Raw genomic sequence first — 20,889 nt, 5'->3', positions numbered from 1 at the left:
CATGGACCACACACCACCGGACACCTGAGGCTTGTGGCAGAAAGGATTCAGAGGCACGAAGGGCATGTGAATTCTTTTCTTGTAGTGTCTTTTTCGGGCTTTGACATCAGGATAAATTAAATTTGGAAGTATTTGGAAGAATTCCCTCGTCTTTAATATTTTGGAAGAGTTTGAGATGGATTGACATTAATTCTTCTTTACATATTTGGTAGAATTCACCATCTGTTCCTGGGCGTTTCTTTGTTGGGAGGATTTTGATTACTGATTCAATGTTCTTAATATTCATATGTTCAGATTTTCTGTTCATTCATGATTTTGTCTTGGTAAATCCTTTTTTTCTGGGGATTTATCCGTTTCTTCTCGGTTATATGAATTTTATGTATAATTGTTTATAGCAGTCTCTTCTGGTCATTTTTATTTCTGGGGCATCAATTGTAATGTGTCCTTGTTCATATATGATTTTATACATTTAAGTCTTATGTTTTTTCTTAATCTAGCTAATTTTATTGATTTTGTTATTTTCAAATAACTGACTCAGTTGATTTTTTTCTATTTTTTTTTTCTTTTGTCTCTTTAATTTCTGCTGTACTCTTTATTTCTTTCTTTCTGCTAACTTTGGGTTTGGTTTTTCTTCATTTTCTTGTTTCTTGAGAAATAGAATTAGATTGACTTCTTTCTTCTTTATGTAGGCGTTTATCAGTCTAAATTTCCATCTTAGTAGTACTTTTGCTGCATTCCATAAGCAATGTTGTGTTTTCATTTTGTCTCAAGATATTTTATAACATCTTCTTGGTTCATTGGTTCAAGATTTGTTTTTTTAATGAAAATTTAATTGTTTAATTTTCATGTATTTGTGTATTTTCCAGTTTTCCATCTGCTATTGATATCTAGTTTCATTCCACTATGGAGGAAAAAGACAACTGGTAAAACTTCAGTCTTCTTAAATGTGTTCAGACTTGATTTGTGACCTAATATGAAGTCTGTCCTTGAGAATGTTCCACGTGTACCTGAGAGGAATATGAATGCTGTTGCTATTGAGTGAAATGTTCTATATATATTTGTTAGAATTATTTGTCTGTAGTGTTGCTCCTTGCTCCTGTCTTCTTTTCTCTTACTGGTCTTCTGTCTAAGTTTTCGTTCCATTCAATATTCCATTATTGAAAATGGGGTATTGAAATCTCCTATTATTATTCTATTGCTGTCTATTCCTCCCTTAAGTTCTGTCAATCTTTGGTCTATATATTTAGATACTCTATTGTTGAGCATATATAGCTATAACTGTATAATTGTTTTTTTGTTCTGGCAAGCTGATTTGATATAAAATCCTTTTTTGTCTTCTTGACAGTTTTTTATTAAGTCTACTTTGCCTCATAGAAGTAAGGCTAGGCATGCTCTTTTGTTTACCATTTTCATGGAATATTCTTTTTTCCCTTTAACTTTCAGCCTATGTGTATCTTTAAACCCAAATTTAGTCTCTTGCAGATGGCACATACTTGGATCTTGTATTTTTATCCTATCAGCCACTGTCTCTTTTGAAGAGAGTTTAATTTATTAATATTTAAAGTAGTTAGTGATACAGAGGAACTTACCATTTTGTTTTTTTCAGTATGTCTTACAGCTCTTTTGTGCATCTTTTCTTATCTTGCTATCTTCCTCTATGTTGTATTGTCTTTTTTTTTTTTATAGTAATATGCTTTGGTTCTTTTCTCATTTTCTTTCAGGTATCTTCTGTAGGTGTTATCTTTGTGGTTACCATGGGACTTACATAAAACATCTTATAAGTTTAACAATCCATTTTAAGCTGATAACAACTTCAGTTGCATACAAAATCTCTACACTTCTTTAGTGATGTACAAGTTACATGTTTTTTATTGTGTTTCTTTTAATATTTTTTTATAAACTGTTTTTTAACTTTTATGGCACAACTAAGTGATTTATGTTCCACTGTTACAATATTTAGTTTTGTGTATTTTATTTATATTTATTTTTGCCAGTGAACTTTATACTTTCAAATGCTTTTGTGTTGCTATTTACTGTCTTCATTTCAACTTAAAGGACTCCTTTTAGCATGTCTTGTAAAGCAGATCTAGTGGCACTTAACTCCCTCAGCTTTTCTTTGTCAGGGAAAGTATCTATTTCCTTTTTGAAGGACTTTTTTTTTTTTGCTAGATATAGTGTTTTTGGTTGGCAGTTTGTTTTTCACCACTTTGAATATATCATTCCTCTCAATTCAGGCTTGCATGGTTTCTGCTGAGAAATCTGTTGGAAGTCTTACAAGAATTCCCTTGTACGTAATAAGTTCGTTTTCTCTTGCTGTTTTCCAATTCTATTTTTGTCTGTAACTGTTGACATTTTAATTATGTGTCTCATTGTGGAGTTCTTTGATTTCATCCTATTTAGAGCCTTTTGTACTTCATTAATCTGTTGTTCATTTTCTTCTCCAGATTTGGGAAGTTTGTGTCCATTATTTCTAAAAATAAGCTTTCTGCTTCTATTTCTCTCTGTTCCTTCTGAGACTCATAATGTGTATATTAGTCCTCTTGATACTGTTGTGTAAGTCCCTTAGATTTTCTTCACTCTACTTCATTTACTTTTCTTTTTGCCTCTCTTCACATGACTTTTCTTTCAGTTCTCTCATTATTTCTGCTGGATCAAATTGACCTCAACCCTTAGTAAATTTTTCAGTTCAGTTTCTGCATTCTTCAGCTCCAAAATTTGTTTGGTCTTTTGAATATTTTCTGTCTTTTTGTTGAAATTCTCTATTTGTTCATGCATTGTTTTCCTGATGTTGTTGAACGTCTTCATGACAATTATTTTGAATAATTTGCAAAGTAATTTCTATACTTCCACTTCTTTATGGTACATTTCTGGAGATCTATTTTCTTTCTTTAACAGCATATTTTTTGTTTGTTTCTTCATTTCCTTTTTAACACTGTGTTGGTATCAACACATTTGGAAAAATAGCTGCCTCTCCCATTCTTTACAAACTGGCTTAATGCAGGGAAAGATCTTCACCAATCAGTGCAACTAGAGACTTTGGGAGCCTTTCAAATCTTTTCTGTTGAATATGTCTTTCTTTGCTCAGTTGGTAAAGAATCCACCTGCAATGTAGGAGACCCTGGTTCGATTCTTGGGTCAGGAAGATCTGCTAAAACAGGGATAGGACACCCACTCCAGTATTCTTGGGCTTCCCCTGTGGCTCAGCTAGTAAACAATCTGCTGTCAGTGTGGGAGACCTGGGTTCAATCCCTGGGTTGGGAAGATCCCCTGGAGAAGGGAACGGTTACCCATTCTAGTATTCTGGCCTGAAGAATTCAATGGATTGTGTAGTCCATGGACTTGCAGAGTTGGCCCCGACTGAGTGACTTTCACTTTCACATGTCTTTCTGAACTTGTGTGTGAAGATTACTAATTACAGGGGCTTGCCAGTTTCTTTTTTCAGTAGTTTGTAATCTCTTCCTCCCTCTGGGGTCTGTCTTCTGTACTATGAGCACTCTGAAGCAGCAGCACATTACCCAGATTTTTTTTTTTTTTTCGGCAGCCTCTAGTCATGTAGTTTGTCAGGTTCTTTCAGTTCCATGAGACAAGCAAGACAAAAAGCAGAACCTTAAGCAGCCTACTAAAAGCTAGAAATTTGAGTACATGTTCCACTCTCCTTTTTCTGCACTTAGGGAGAGCCTTCTGGGTTATATCAGCTTCTATCTGCCCTACCATAGGACTTCTGCAGCATCAGTACCCTGCCCAGTACTTTTGTGTTCTCAGAAACTACCATGCATCTAGTGTGTGTGAGGTCTCATCAGTACTTCAAGATAGGCAAGACAGAAGTCAGTCCCCCAGCAGCTCCATACCCCCAATGTCCAAATGTTGGGTGTCTAGTCTACTTTTCTCTTTTCCTTACCTGGGAGAAGTGGGACCTGAGAATCTCCTCCTAATCTTGTGCTACTGTGCTCAGGAGGGAGAGACTGTGGTGAGAGCCTGCCACGAATTTTCCTAATAGCTTCAGAGTAGCTGACTTTACACTTATCTGGAGGGCAGACGCTCTTAACTGGTTTCAGAATTTCTCACAGTGGAATTTGGTCTGCGTCTTTTTGAATCATTGTCTCCATGGAACTGATCTGGGGCTTTCTATTCTGCCATCTTGCTGACATCACCCCTCAGCATAGTCTGTTTTATACGTTTATTTGTTGGATCATGCATCATTGCCTAGCATTGGTAATAAAATGGTTTAAAACAGTAACAATCATATTGATCAATATGTTAATATTATTAGTCCTTATCAGGTACTTTCCATATGCCAGGAAAGATAATAATCTTAATGGGGATTATCAGATTAATGGAATGAAAACAGAGGTTCCAAAAAACTAAATTGCCTGAAGTCATGCTCCCACATACAGCTAGGATTTCAGTCTAGGTCATCTCTGTCCATAATCCACTCTCTCATACCACCTGCTGTGAAACTCAATACACATTTACTGAAAGGATCCCTGAGTCCCAACCTGAATCTCCCATGTCCTCTTTGATGTTTCACTGTTGGATCTTAATTCTAAGAAATTGTTCTTTACCTTCTGCCTGCATCTCCACTGTCAATTGGATTTTCAATTTCTCACAGCCTCCCATGTACTCGGTCTCCCTCCTGCTTTCCTCTACCAAGAAGTTCCTCAACTTCTTTCACAGTCTTCATCTCAAATGTAATCTACATTGACTTCAAGATGGTAACTTGAATCTTAAATGTCACTAAGTTCATTTCAGATCGTAGCAGCTCATCTCCAGGCCCAAGAATTTTTAATGAACCTATAAATTACTTACATCTCACTTAGCAAGTATAAAACTGAAAAGAAGTAAGCAAATATCACATTAGAATAATAGTAAAAACAAGACTTTATGATAACTGTTTTGGTCAGGCATTTTAGATATTGAGTTATTAGAGATCAAATTGCCAACATCTGCTGGATCATCGAAAAAGCAAGAGAGTTCCAGAGAAACATCTACTTCTGCTTTATTGACTATGCCAAAGCCTTTGACTGTGTGGATCACAATAAACTGTGGAAAATTCTTCAAGAGATGGGAATACCAGACCATCTGACCTGCCTCTCGAGAAACCTATATGCAGGTCAGGAAGCAACAGTTAGAACTGGACATGGAACAACAGACTGGTTCCAAATAGGAAAAGGAGTACGTCAAGGCTGTATATTGTCACCCTGCTTATTTAACTTATATGCAGAGTACATCATGAGAAACGCTGGGCTAGAAGAAGCACAAGCTGGAATCAAGATTGCCGGGAGAAATATCAATAACCTCAGATATGCAGATGACACCACCCTTATGGCAGAAAGTGAAGAGGAACTAAAAAGCCTCTTGATGGAAGTGAAAGAGGACAGTGAAAAAGTTGGCTTTTTTTTTTTTTTTTAAACATTCAGAAAACGAAGATCATGGCATCTGGTCCCATCACTTCATGGGAAATAGATGGGGAAACAGGGGAAACAGTGGAAACAGTGTCAGACTTTATTTTTGGGGGCTCCAAAATCACTGCAGATGGTGATTGCAGCCATGAAATTAAAGGACGCTTACTCCTTGGAAGGAAAGTTGTGACCAACCTAGATAGCATATTAAAAAGCAGAGACATTACTTTGTCAACAAAGGTGTGTCTAGTCAAGGCCATGGTTTTTCCAGTGGTCATGTATGGATGTGAGAGTTGGACTGGGAAGAAAGCTGAGCGCCGAAGAACTGATGCTTTTGAACTGTGGTGTTGGAGAAGACTCTTGAGAGTCCCTTGGACTGCAAGGAGATCCAACCAGTCTATTCTAAAGGACATCAGTCCTGGGTGTTCATTGGAAGGACTGATACTAAAGCTGAAACTCCAATACTTTAGCCACCTCATGCAAAGAGTTGACTCATTGGAAAAGACTCTGATGCTGGGAGGGATTGGGGGCAGGCGGAGAAGGGGACGACGGAGGATGAGATGGCTGGATGGCATCACCAACTCGATGGACAAGAGTTTGAGTAAACTCCAGGAGTTGATGATGGACAGGGAGGCCTGACATGCTGCAATTCATGGGGTCGCAAAGAGTCGGACATGACTGAGCGACTGAACTGAACTATTTACAAATAATTGAATTTTCATTTGGGACCTTGGATTCTTCCAGTTTTTATAGTAATGGCATTGTATTCTTTGTACACTATAGAAATAAGATATGATTTTAAAAATCTTTAAGATTCCATTTTTGTCACCCTGGAGAGAATGACACTCCAGTAATTTTTTAAATGCCCAATCACTGTTATTCTGTAAGCATTCCATAAAGTAAAAAGTATCAGACTCATGGCTGTAAAGCACCATTAATGTTTAATTGTAGTCCTATGCAATGGGATATAAGCCAAGCCCTATCCCCAGTTTTCATACAGAGAACAAGGTAATGATAAAGTTTTAAACATTGATAATATATTTTTGTTCCAGAAATCCTGAGTCATTCATGGCATTCTTCCTACCTGGCAGTGATCCTGAATTTTTTGTAAAACCTCAGATTGGAGAACTTCTTCCTAAAGGAACTCTCATCACTGTGGGTTTTATACCCACAATGTACAGCAGGAAATACAAAGCAACATTAGCAATACAGGTGAGTTCTAGAAAGGTAATAGTCGAGGATATTTGATGTCACAAAATTCATTGAATGACTTCGGGAAAAAAACTTTCACTCAATGATCAATGGTAAAGAACAGCAACATTATCTTGCAAAAGTCAACATATTTCAACTGTTTTGCTTGTTTTAATTTCCTTTTGGTCAAAAAAGAAATTTTAAATGTGAAATATAACCCAAATGTTTTTATCATCAATGGAAATAGGAAATTGCTTCTTTTCCACACTGAGGAATTGTGGAAGAGATAAATAATGACTGAAAAGTTATTTGTATAGACATATGATTTCCTATAATAGACTATTCAAAGGCTTTGGGTTTCCCAAGTAGCTCAGAGATAAAGAATCTGCCTGCAGTGCAGGAGATGCAAAAGTTGCAGGTTAAATCCCTGGGTTGGGAAGATCTCCAGCATAGGAAATGGCAACCTGCTCCAGTATTCTTGCTTGGAAAACTCCCTGGACAAAGAAGCCTGGCAGACTACAGTCCATGGAGTTGCAAAGAGTAGGACACAACTGAACACCACACCCCTTTATTCAAAGACTTTAGGTGATTTCCAATAGGGATTTTGAAACCTTTGATTTCAAAGGATAAAGGATAAGGTGTTAGGAAAATGTTAAGGTCTAAAATGAAGAAAATTAAACAGAAAATAAAATTTATTTTGAATTGAAACAAAATAGTGTGAAATGGGCCATTAATATAAAATAATGTTAAAGTGATCATTTTGTTAAAATTTAAGGTAAATACAACTCTGAAAATTTATTCAGTAAGTAGAATTTCTCCATAAATTTTCCCACATCTGTCCTACTATGAACGTTTGGCTAAAGGTAACCTTCAAGTTATTTTGGAAAAGATGTCTATTCCCACTGTCTTTTTTCAGTAGCCCAGGCACAAGGGAATTGTAGTCATATTTCGAGACACAACTACTGATGCCAAAGTGACTACTAGACTTCTGAGTCAGACACTAATTAGGCAGCCCCACCCGCAGAAAAATGTGTTGTTACTGTTTTAATGAATAGAGAAAAATTTTGAATATTGCTTGAGAAGAGCATTTATTTTTCATCTTTTTGAGACCCCTTACAATCCAGGTAATAAAAATATAAAGCATCTGGAGCCTTGCTGCACATAACTATTTCCTGAGTTAATATTTGATTACAATTATTATGTTAATGTGCTTACTTCTTAAAATGATATTTTAAAGAGAGATTTGTGAATAAAATTATATTCAGTTTATAACATATGGTGGATATTTCTGAAATTAACTATTAATATTTAGGAAGTTTTACCAACAAAATTCTGTTTCTGATTTCCCTGTGAAGACTTAACAATTAAATCAGTAGCAGCAGAACTGAAGGGTTTCTGTGAAAGAATAAGTTTATATGGGATCAACTGAGAATATAACATTTTGATTAGTGTGAAGTAGTATAGTTTGATAAAGTGTATATGGGGAAAATTGAGAAATCACTATTTTGATTTAAGAAATCACTGTTGATCCTATTTCTATTATGGAGAATTTAAAATATGCCCCAAAATGGAGAGAATACTTACTCTCTGTGCACTCATCATCCTGCATGAACTCTTATCAACCCAAGGCCAGTCCTGTTTCAAGTATGTTTCCACCCCCTTCCTCACTTCCCATATTATTTTGAAGAAAATCCAAGATTTCCTATTACCTACAAATATTCTCTGTTGATCTCTAAAAGATAAAAATCTTAACCATGATACCATTATCATATCTAAAAATTAATAATAATTCCTTAATACCAGTGCATACTAAATATCCATTTGAAAGTAAAAGTCACTCAGTCATGTCTGGCTCTTTGCGACCCCATGGACTATGCAATCTATGGAATTCTCCAGGCTAGAATACTGGAGTGGGTAGCCTTTCCCTTATCCAGGGGATCTCCCAACCCAGGGATCAAACCAGGGTCTCCCACATTGCAAGCGGATTCTTTACCAGCTGAGCCACAAGGGAAGCCCAAGAATACTGGAGTGGGTAGCCTATCCCTTTTCCAGCAGATCTGCCCAACCCAGGAATCGAACCAGGGTCTCTTGCATTGCAGGCAGATTCTTTACCAACTGAGCTATCAGGGAAGCCCCTAAGTATCCATTTAGTGTTCAAATTTTCACTTGACTCATACATCTCATATTTTTTCATTTAAATAAATATGTAAAGACATAAAAATAGTAGTCCTATGAATCCTTCTCCCAGCTCTCCCAGTGGTGACATCTTATACAGCTGTAGTAAAATATCAAAACAAATATATTAACAAGATAGTGTTAACTAGAAGAGACCCTATTCCATGTTTTGTGCTTTTCACATCCATTTGTGTGTCTGTGTGTATGTTTGTATATGTCTGGTTCTAGGCAATTTGAATCCATTCGTAGATGTATACGGAGAAGGCAATAGCACCCCACTCCAGTCCTCTTGCCTAAAAAATCCCATGGACCAAGGAGCCTGGTGGGCTGCAGTCCATGGGGTCGCAAAGAGTCGGACATGACTGAGCGACTTCACTTTCACTTTGCACTTTGCACTTTCATGCATTGAAGAAGGAAATGGCAACCCACTCCAGTGTTCTTGCCTGGAGAATCCCAGGGATGGGGGAGCCTGGTGGGCTGCCGTCTGTGGGGTCGCACAGAGTCAGACATGACTGAAGCGACTTAGCAGCAGCATAGATGTATATACCTATAATCACAAGTGAGGTGGAAAACTCTTCCTTCACAGCAGAGGAACTATGTCTTACTAACTCTTTCTAGTCAAGTCCAACACTGTAATTCCCTGTCTACCCATGGCAACTAGTAATCTTTTCTCCATTCCTATGATTTTGTGATTTCTAAAATATTATATAAATAGAATCATGTGCAAGCTTTTGAGACTGGCTTTTTATGCCCAGTATAATGCCCTTGGTGTTCATAAATTTTATTACATATATCAAATCAATGATTTTGAAATCATGGTTCAAATAATGTCTGACTCCAAAACCCTGCTCTTAATGATAACAACATGATGTCTCACATAATAAATGTGAAGAATTTTAGAAGTTAATTCACTGTCTAAATGAAAATTATTGTTTACATTATTATCATCTTTTTAAAACTGTTTGAAACATTAAGTCAATTAATACTTGTAACATATGAAACATATAATTTTCATTGTGTTTAATTGGAAATTAAAAGTGTTTTTAAGAACAGTTTAGTTAAATATTACCCTTTACAAACTTCAACAACCATGTTAGCAAGCTTCATAAGTTCCCTTTCAACTAAACCATATTTAGAGTGAGTAAAAAGTGTCTTTTCTCCACTATTATACAGAGCATATAGCACTAGCTTTGAGAGACTTAAGTTAACTTAATCAGAGTGTTACAAAAAGCACTGTAACTCAGAGTGGACAGTCCATTCAGCTTCCATGGTGGACATGATGAATCTTAGTTTATACAAACTTGTGAGAACTCTAGAATTACCCAAGATAAAATATATAAGGATTGTACAAAAGAAATATTTATATGTAGAGAGGCCTAGGCATAGGCATAAATTACATATATTAGTTTTAAGGGAATTGGCCATTGTCATGAAATTGTGGGAAATGGTATTATATACATGTATCTTGGTTTGTATTTTCTCATAAGCAGATCCTAAAATAAGGATTCAAGTACATGTAGCATATTTACCATGTGATCACAGGAAACAGATGTAGAGAAGCCAGGATATGAGACACAGAAGGAATAGAAATCAATAAAGGGTGCATTTACCAAGGCAATTAGCAGAGAGGGCCCCTGTGATTTAACACCGTGGGCGTTCTCTGGGAAATCATGTGGAACCCATACCTTAGAATATTCACACTTGAGGGGGCCAGGAAGTTTGGAATGTTTATACACCACCTGCCACTGTTCAATCATTGATTGAGGACTGCTCCCAAGGATTGTTAACTCCCTGACAGCAGAGAAGCCTTCTGAAGTTTCTAAAAAACTTCAAAGAGGTAAAGATACTGGCAATTGAAAGTTGTGCAGCAATGAAATGGAAACCTCTGAGGGATGTAGGTGGGTACAGAGCACATCTGCTAACATTGTTTCCATTCATGAGAATGTACCCTTTAAAACATAGCTTTGAGAATTTATTCCATGAGGTCATTGGCTTTGGTTGATTCCGTTTCAAACTAGATAACCATTACTTAAATGTGGAAATTTCATCTGTTTAAAAAATACTTGTTTTTTAAAATTCATTTAAACATAATTGCATATAATAGTCAATTTGGCATTCTTATGTAAGAGCACAGTGATTCTTTGACATATTAGTGACATGAAGGTATTCATTTACTTTCATATCATTTTCACTGTCCTTGTGCTCAGTTGTGTCCAACTCTTTGTGACCCCATGGACTGTAGCCCTCCAGGCTCCTCAGTCCATGGAATTATCCAGGTAAGAATACTCGAGTGTGTTGCCGTTTCCTTCTCCAGGGGATCTTCCCAACCCTGGGATCGAATCTGGGTCACCTGCATTGACAGGCAGATTCTTTACCAACTATGACCCTTGGGGAAACCTAGGTAGAGGAATACCTTATCTATTTTATATATAGTAGTGTGTATATGTCAATCCCAGTCTCCCAATTTATCCCTCCTTCCTGCCTTACCCATTAACCATAAATTCATTCTGTACATTTGTCACTCTATTTCTGTTTTCTAAAGTTCAGTTGTACCATTTTTTACATTTCCACATATAAGTGAAAGTGAAGTGAAAGTGAAGTCGCTCAGTTGTGTCCGACCCTCAGCCACCCCATGGACTGCAGCCTTCCAGGCTCCTCCATCCATGGGATTTTCCAGGCAAGAGTACTGGAGTGGGGTGCCATTGCCTTCTCCGAGAAGATTTCCACATATAAGCGATATCATATATTTGTATTTCTCTTTCTGACTCAATTCACTAAGTATGATAGTCTTATAGCTGCATCCAGGTTGCTGCAGGAGGCATTATTTCATTCCCTTTAATGCTAATCTACCATTGTATATGTGTACCATGTCTTCTTTATCTATTCATCTATTGATGGACATTTAGGTTGCTTCCATGTTCTGGCTATTGTAAATAGTGCTGCAATGAACATTGGAATGCATGTATCTTTTCAAATTTTGGTGTTCCTAGTGCATATGCCCAGGAATGAGATTGCTGGATCACATGGTAGCTCTTCTTTTAGTTTTTTAAGAAACCTCCACACTGTTCTCCACAGTGGATGTACCAATTTACATTTCCATCAACAGTATAGAAGGGTTCTCTTGCCTCCACACCCTCTCCAGTATTTATGTTTTTAGATATTTTGACAATGGCCATCCTGACCAGTTATAGGCTTCCCAGGTCGTGCTCATGGTAAAGAACCTGCCTGCCAATGCAGGAGATGTAAGAGACCAGGGTTCAATCCCTGGTCTCAGAAAGATCCCCTGGAGGAGGAGATGGCAACCCACTCCAGTGTTCCTGCCTGGGAAATTCAGTGGACAGAGGAACCTGGCAGGCTATAGTCCATGGAGCCACCAAGTGTCAGACACAACTGAAGACTTAGCATTCTGATCAGTGTAATGTGATACCTCACTGTAGTTTTGATTTGCCTTTCTCTAATTATTAGCGATGTTGAGCATCTTTTCATGTGTTTTTTTCTTCTTTGGAGAAATGACTGTTTAGATCTTCTGCATAATTTTTGATTGGGTTGTTTGGTTTTTGATAATGAGCTGCATGAGCTGTTTTTATATTTTGGAGATTAATCCCTTGTAGACTGCTTTGTTTGCAAATATTTTCTCCCATTCTATGGGTTGTCTTTTCATTTTGTTTATAGTTTCCTTTGCTGGGCAAAAGCTTGTAGGTTTGATTAGGCCCCATTTGTTTATTTTTGGTTTTATTTTCATTATTCTAGGAGGTAGATCAAAAAAGATCTTGTTTTGATTTATGTAAAAGTGTTCTGCCTGTGTTTTGCTCTAAGAGGTTTATAGTATCTGACCTTACATCTAGGTCTGTAATTCATTTTGAGTGTATTTTTGTGTATCATGTTAAAATGTTCTATTTCTTTTCTTTTACATCAAGCTATCCAGTTTTCCCAGCACCACTTATTGGAGAGACTGTCTTTTCTCCAATGTATACTCTTGCCTCCTTTGTCATAGATTACTTGACCACAGGTGTGTGGATTTATTTCTGGACTTCCTATTCTGTTCCATTGATCTATATTTCTGTTTTTTGTGCTACTGCTATACTGTTTTGATGACTGTAGCTTTGTTGTAGAGTCTGAATTCAGAGAGCATGATTCCTCCAGTTCCATTTTTCTTTCTCAAGATTACTTTTGCTATTTGGAGTCTTCTGTGTGTCTATACAAATTATAAAATTTTTTGTTCTAATTCTGTGAAAAATGCCCTTGGTAGTTTGATAGGGATTGCATTGAATCTGTAGATTGCTTTGGACAGTATAATCATTTTCACAATATTGAGTCTTCCAATCCAAGAACATGGTATATCTCTCCATCTGTTTGTATCATCTTTGATTTCTTTCATCAGTATCATATAGTTTTCTGAGTATAGGTCTTTTGCCTCCTTAGATAGGTTTATTCCTAGGTAGTTTATTTTTTTTTTTGATGTGATGGTAAATGGGATTTTTTCCTTAATTTATCTTTCTGATCTTTGGTTGTCAGTGTATAGGAATGCAAGAGATTTCTGTGTATCACTTACTGCAAAATTACTTGAAACTTAATTGAAATGTATACAGTAACATTTAGGATTTAAAAGTGTATTTATCGGTTGTTATTTTCAGATGGTCTTGTAGATATGTTGGGCAAAAGAACAGATACTTACATGTAGTTACCATGTGTATCACTAGGTTCTGAATGGGAGAGTACATCCCTTCACATAGCTCACTACTGTGTACCCACTAAGCTCGGGCATGGATGCAGGTTCCTTCATGTAGCTCATACATTTGTACCCATAAGTGAGTCACTTATAAACATTTACAACCACTTATGCACAATCACCAAAATGTAGTTGTGTTTTCAAATTGAACATCCTTATATGAAGTAAAATGTTATTTAACCCAGTTGTAGTATGGTTCTTGGTTTGTCTGCTCAACAACAAAGCCAGACTCATTGATTCTGAATACTTAATTACTATGAACTGGATAGAAGGGCCAATTCAGTACAGTTCAGCCGCTCAGTCGTGTCCAACTCTTTGCGACCCCATGAATCGCAGCACGCCAGGCCTCCCTGTCCATCACCAACTCCCAGAGTTCACTGAGACTCACGTCCATCGAGTCAGTGATGCCATCCAGCCATCTCATCCTCTGTCGTCCCCTTCTCCTCCTGCCCCCACTCCCTCCCAGCATCAGAGTCTTTTCCAATGAGTCAACTCTTCGCATGAGGTGGCCAAAGTACTGGAGTTTCAGCTTGAGCATCATTCCTTCCAAAGAAATCGCAGGGCTGATCTCCTTCAGAATGGACTGGTTGGATCTCCTTGCAGTCCAAGGGACTCTCAAGAGTCTTCTCCAACACCGCACTTTAAAACATCAATTCTTCGGCGCTCAGCCTTCTTCACAGTCCAACTCTCACATACATGACCACAGGAAAAACCATAGCCTTGACTAGACGAACCTTTGTTGGCAAAGTAATGTCTCTGCTTTTGAATATGCTATCTAGGTTGGTCATAACTTTCCTTCCAAGGAGTAAGCGACTTTTAATTTCATGGCTGCAATCACCATCTGCAGTGATTTTGGAGCCCCCCAAAATAAAGTCTGACACTGTTTCCACTGTTTCCCCATCTATTTCCCATGAAGTGATGGGACCAGATGCCATGATCTTCGTTTTCTGAATGTTGAGCTTTAAGCCAACTTTTTCACTCTCCACTTTCACTTTCATCAAGAGGCTTTTTAGTTCCTCTTCACTTTCTGCCATAAGGGTGGTGTCATCTGCATATCTGAGGTTACTGATATTTCTACTGGCAATCTTGATTCCAGCTTGTGTTTCTTCCAGTCCAGCATTTCTCATGATGTACTCTGCGTATAAGTTAATTAAGCAGGGTGACAATATACAGCCTTGACGTACTCCTTTTCCTATTTGGAACCAGTCTGTTGTTCCATGTCCAGTTCTAACTGTTGCTTCCTGACCTGCATACAAATTTCTCAAGAGGCAGATCAGGTGGTCTGGTATTCCCATCTCTTTCAGAATTTTCCACAGTTTATTGTGATCCACACAGTCAAAGGCTTTGGCATAGTCAATAAAGCAGAAATAGATGTTTTTCTGGAACTCTCTTGCTTTTTCCATGATCAAACGGATGTTGGCAATTTGATCTCTGGTTCCTCTGCCTTTTCTAAAACCAGCTTTAACATCTGGAAGTTCACGGTTCACATATTGCTGAAGCCTGGCTTGCAGAATTTTGAGCATTACTTTACTAGTGTGTGAGATGAGTGCAATTGTGCGGTAGTTTGAGCATTCTTTGGCATTGCCTTTCTTTGGGACTGGAATGAAAACTGACCTTTTCCAGTCCTGTGGCCACTGCTGAGTTTTCCAAATTTCCTGGCATATTGAGTGCAGCACTTTCACAGCATCATCTTTCAGGATTTGAAATAGCTCAACTGGAATTCCATCAACTCCACTAGCTATGTTCGTAGTGATGCTTTCTAAAGCCCACTTGACTTCACATTCTAGGATGTCTGGCTCTAGGTGAGTGATCACACCATCGTGATTATCTGGGTCATGAAGATCTTTTTTGTACAGTTCTTCTGTGTATTCTTGCCATCTCTTTTAATATCTTCTGCTTCTGTTAGGTCCATACCATTTTTGTCCTTTATCGAGCCTATCTTTGCATGAAATGTTCCCTTGGTATCTCTAATTTTCTTGAAGAGATCTCTAGTCTTTCCCATTCTGTTGTTTTCCTCTATTTCTTTGCATTGATCGCTGAAGAAGGCTTTTTTATCTCTTCTTGCTATTCTTTGGAACTCTGCATTCAGATGCTTATATCTTTGCTTTTATCCTTTGCTTTTTGCTTCTCTTCTTTTCACAGCTATTTGTAAGGCCTCCCCAGACAGCCATTTTTCTTTTTTGCATTTCTTTTCCATGGCGATGGTCTTGATCCCTGTCTCCTATACAATGTCACGAACCTCAGTCCATAGTTCATCAGGCACTCTATCTATCAGATCTAGGCCCTTAAATCTATTTCTCACTTCCACTGTATAATCATAAGGGATTTGATTTAGGTCATACCTGAATGGTCCAGTGGTTTTCCCTACTTTCTTCAATTTAAATCTGAATTTGGCGATAAGGAGTTCATGATCTGAGTCACAGTCAGCTCCTGGTCTTGTTTTTGCTGACTGTATAGAGCTTCTCCATCATTGGCTGCAAAGAATATAATCAATCTGATTTCAGTGTTGACCATCTGGTGATGTCCATGTATAGAGTCTTCTCTTGTGTTGTTGGAAGAGGGTGTTTGTTATGACCAGTGCATTTTCTTGGCAAAACTCTATTAGTCTTTGCCCTGCTTCATTCTGTATTCCAAGGCCAAATTTGCCTGTTACTCCAGGTGTTTCTTGACTTCCTACTTTTGCATTCCAGTCCCCTATAATGAAAAGGACATCTTTTTTGGGTGTTAGTTCTAAAAGGCCTTGTAGGTCTTCATAGAACCATTCAACTTCAGCTTCTTCAGAGTTACTGGTTGGTGCATAGACTTGGATTACTGTGATATTGAATGGTTTGCCTTGGAAACGAACAGAGATCATTCTGTCATTTTTGAGGTTGCATCCAAGTACTGCATTTCATACTGTTTTGTTGACCATGATGGCTACTCCATTTCTTCTGAGGGATTCCTGTCCCCAGTAGTAGATATAATGGTCATCTGAGTTAAATTCACCCATTCCAGTCCATTTTAGTTTGCTGATTCCTAGAATGTTGACATTCACTTTTGCCATCTCTTGTTTGACCACTTCTGGTTTGCCTTGATTCATGGACCTGACATTCCAGGTTCCTATGCAATATTGCTCTTTACAGCATTGGACTTTGCTTCTATCACCAGTCATATCCACAGATGGGTATTCTTTTTGCTTTGACTCCATCTCTTTATTCTTTCTGGAGTTATTTCTCCACTGATCTCCAGTAGCGTATTGGGCACCTACCAATCTGGGGAGTTCCTCTTTCAGTATCCTATCATTTTGCCTTTTCATACTGTTCATGGGGTTCTCAAGGCAAGAATACTGAAGTGGTTTGCCATTCCCTTCTCCAGTGGACCACATTCTGTCAGATCTCTCCACCGTGACCCGCCTGTCCTGGGTTGCCCCATGGGCATGGCTTAGTTTCATTGAGTTAGACAAGGCTGTGGTCTTAGTGTGATTAGATTGACTAGTTTTCTGTGAGTATGGTTTCAGTGTGTCTGCTCTCTGATGCCCTCTTGCAACACCAACCATCTTACTTGGGTTTCTCTTACCTTGGACGTGGGATATCTCTTCGCGGCTGCTCCAGCAAAGCGCAGCTGCTGCTCCTTACCTTGGACGAGAGGTATCTCCTTACCACCACCCTTCCTGACCTTCAACGTGGGATAGCTCCTCTAGGCCCTCCTGCGCCCACGCAGCCACGGCTCCTTGGACATGGGGTTGGTCCTCCTGGGATAGAAGGGCCAGTTTCAAGTAAAACATGACCATTCCAGATGTGCAAGAAATTCCTGAATTTAACATTCATTGACAGATATCACATTACATATTAAATCCTGATAATGACTACAGTATTTTCTTGACCTGAACTTCTCTTGAGTGAGTTTTCTGAACATACATGATACAATTCTTATGTGAGGCAGAAGTCCTGGATAAACACAGGTAGCATCAGGAAACTCTGTAAGAGCAATGTGATTTAAGTATGAACATAAATGTGCAGAAAATGCTAGACAACCTAATTCAGTATTGTCATTCTGCACAAAAATGCAGAAGAAATGAAGGATTTTTAAGTAAATTCCTATGTAAGCTGTACTGACTTGGATTTAAATTTTGATTTTCATTAATGAGTTTGCACCATGCTCAATAATTACAGGTAGTTATATTAATGATGTACTTTCATAATCTTAAAAACAGAAGCTTGACATCATACCAGTTGGTTCTATAGCCATATTGGAATTCCCTTAGATAAATCCTGCAAGGTATTATTTCCATTACATATAGTTCATGCTAGGTGATAGTCTCATGCAAACCAAATAGATGGCTTCACCCACAGGGCAGACCTCTAAGTGTGACTTTTTATTGAATGTTTTTTAATTCATAAAGCCAAATGCATTCCTGAATTTATTTTCCACACTAATCATTTATTTATCAGATTTGTGCCCTTAATGCACAAATGCAGTTTCAGTTTTGTGCCCTTCCCATACCTTACATGGAGAAGAGAGAAGTTGTTAATTTGGTAAGTATTTTCTCACATTTTTCTGAGTCCCTGGATATTGTGTATAAAGTCTCTTCCTCTCCTTGTTTCTAGACAGAAGATATGTACTGGTTGTATGAGATCAATGGGTTACCTCAAATTTCCATACTGCCGTTGAAAGTAAAAGCCAAAGTTGATGCTCACAACGAGATGTTTGACAAAAAGCCAGCTCGTCGGCGTAATTTTCTCTATGAAAATGCTCAACTCACAAGAACAGGGGTATCCTCTACTATCAAGGGGGCTCGTTTGATGTTGAACAATAAATAAAAAAAATTGTTTTTCCCAAAATATTTCTTGGTCTTGCTACTGCTGCTAAATTGCTTCAGTCGTGTCTGACTCTGTGCGACCCCATAGATGGCAGCCCACCAGGCTCCCCCGTCCCTGGGATTCTCCAGGCAAGAACACTGGAGTGGGTTGCCGTTCTTGGTCTTAAGTAGAGTTAAATATATTTTAATGATGGTTATTTCATTTTTCAGATATTTCTGAGAACTACTATTTCAAGTATCAATATAATAGAGCTTCTGCATTTTATTTTAAAACTGACTAAATCTATTCTAAATGTTCTATTCTGTTGAACAAAGAATGTTCAAACTATCACATGATTGCACTCATCTCACACACTAGTAAAGTAATATTTAAAATTCTCCAAGCCAGGCTGCAACAGTAGTGAACTGTGAACTCCCAGATGTTCAAGCTGAATTTAGAAAGGCCAGAGGAACCAGAGATCAAATTGCCAACATCCGCTGGATCATCAAAAAAGCAAGAGAGTTTCGGAAAAACATCTGCTTAATTGAATATACCAAAGCCTTTGACTGTGTGGATCACAACAAACTGTGGAAAATTCTTAAAGAGATGGGAATACCAGACCACCTGACCTGCCCCTTGAGAAATCTGTATGCAGGTCAAGAAGCAACAGTTACAACTGGACATGGAACAACAGACTGGTTTTAATTGAGAAAGGAATATGTCAAGGCTGTATATTGTCACCCTGCTTATTTAACTTATATGCAGAGTACATCATGAGAAACGCTGGGCTGGAGGAAGCACAAGCTGGAATCAAGATTGCTGGGAGAAATATCAATAACCTCAGATATGCAGATGACACCACCCTTATGGCAGAAAAAGAAGAACTAAAGAGCCTCTTGATGAAAGTGAAAGAGGACATTGAAAAAGTTGACTTAAAACTCAACATTCAGAAAACTAAGATCATGGCATCTGGTCCCATCACTTCATGCAAATAGATGGGGAAACAATGGAAATAGTGACAGATTTTATTTTGGGGGGCTCCAAAATCACTGCAGATTGTGACTGCAGCCATGAAATTAAAAGACGCTTGCTCCTTGGAAGAAAAGCTATGACCAACCTAGACAGCATATTAAAAAGCAGAGCCATTACTTTGCCAACAAAGGTCCGTCTAGTCAAAGCTATGGTTTTTCCAGTTGTCGTGTATGGATGTGAGAGTTGGAATATATAGAAAGCTGAACACCGAAGAATTGACGCTTTTGAACTGTGATGTTCGAGGAGACTCTTGAGAGCCCTTGGACTGCAAGGAGATCAAACCAGTCAATCCTAAAAGAAATCAGTCCTGAATATTCATTGGAAGGACTGATGCTGAAGCTGAAACTGCAATACTTTGGCCACCTGATGTGAAGAACGGACTCATTTGAAAAGACCCTGATGCTGGGCAAGATTGAAGGCAGAAGGAGAAGGAGACAACAGAAGATGAGATGGTTGGATGGCCTCACCAACTCGATATACATGAGTTTTAGCAAGCTCCGGGAGTTGGTGATGGACAGGGAAGCCTGGCATGCTGCAGTCTATGGGGTTGCAGAGTCAGACACGACTGAGTGACTGAACTGAACTGAAATCTATTCTCTGAATATTTTATACTATATGTGTTATAAAATGAACTGGTTGCAAATATTGGAATTAGTTTAAAGTACAGGAGTACATTGGTAGTAAAATTGAAAAATGATTTCAACTTATAAATCCATGCACATAAGCATATATACTCCATATGATCCTATATTGAGTCTTAAAGTAATAAAGATATATTTCAAAATGATCCAGAAAAATGTTATTTTCTTAAAGGAGAATATGTTGTTTGATTCTTATCACTGAGGGGAAATATAATATTAAAGAGCCAATATAGACCATTGTTGGGCTTCCCAGGTGGTTCTAGTGGTAAAAAAAAAAAAAAAAAAAAACACCTGCCTGCCAATGCAGGAGACATAAGAGACATGGTTTCCATCCCTGAGTTAGGAAGATTGCCTGGAGGAGGGCATGGCAGTCCATTCCAGTATTCTTGCTTGGAGCACCCCATGGACAGAGGAGTCTGGCAGGCTACAGTTCATAGGGTCACAAGGAGTCGGACACGACTGAAGCAACTTAGCACACACACATGCTTGCATGGACTATCTTTAAGACAACTTGGGACAAAATGACTGCCTCTACCACACGTGATTCATGTGATTTTAAACAAGCCACCTTTGTGTGTCCTATTTCCTTTTGTGCAAAATAAAATAATTGTACTAGGAACAAGAGTTGGCATCAGATCAGATCAGTCGCTCAGTCGTGTCCCACTCTTTGCGACCCCATGAATCGCAGCACGCCAGGCCTCCCTGTCCATCACCAACTCCCGGAATTCACTCAGACTCACGTCCATCGAGTCAGTGATGCCATCCAGCCATCTCATCCTCTGGCATCCCCTTCTCCTCCTGCCCCCAATCACTCCCAGCATCAGCGTCTTTTCCAATGAGTCAACTCTTCGCATGAGGTGGCCAAAGTACCTGGAGTTTCAGCTTTAGCATCATTCCTTCCAAACAAATCCCAGGGCTGATCTCCTTCAGAATGGTAGTATAGC

At 38.3% G+C, this 20,889-nt stretch overlaps 1 protein-coding gene across 3 annotated transcripts in view; it reads left to right on the top strand.

Moving 5' to 3' along the window:
• The window catches only part of CFAP47 (cilia and flagella associated protein 47), a 502,187-nt gene extending 482,067 nt beyond the window's left edge, over positions 1-20,120 (top strand). For 2 of the 3 annotated variants that reach the window (XM_070365963.1, XM_070365962.1), the window contains 2 exons: positions 6,452-6,611; positions 18,081-20,119. In XM_070365963.1, the coding sequence (XP_070222064.1) occupies positions 6,452-6,611; positions 18,081-18,293 (373 nt within the window). In that variant the 3' untranslated portion in view covers positions 18,294-20,119. Of the gene's footprint in view, positions 1-6,451; positions 6,612-18,080 lie in introns of all 3 variants that reach the window. The other variant, XM_070365964.1, reaches the window with a different exon arrangement.
• Positions 20,121-20,889: the final 769 nt, after the last annotated feature.

The sequence above is a fragment of the Bos mutus genome, chromosome X (assembly GCF_027580195.1).
Source record: "Bos mutus isolate GX-2022 chromosome X, NWIPB_WYAK_1.1, whole genome shotgun sequence".
Lineage (NCBI taxonomy): Eukaryota > Metazoa > Chordata > Mammalia > Artiodactyla > Bovidae > Bos > Bos mutus.
This window is presented reverse-complemented; position numbering and strand designations above follow the sequence as displayed.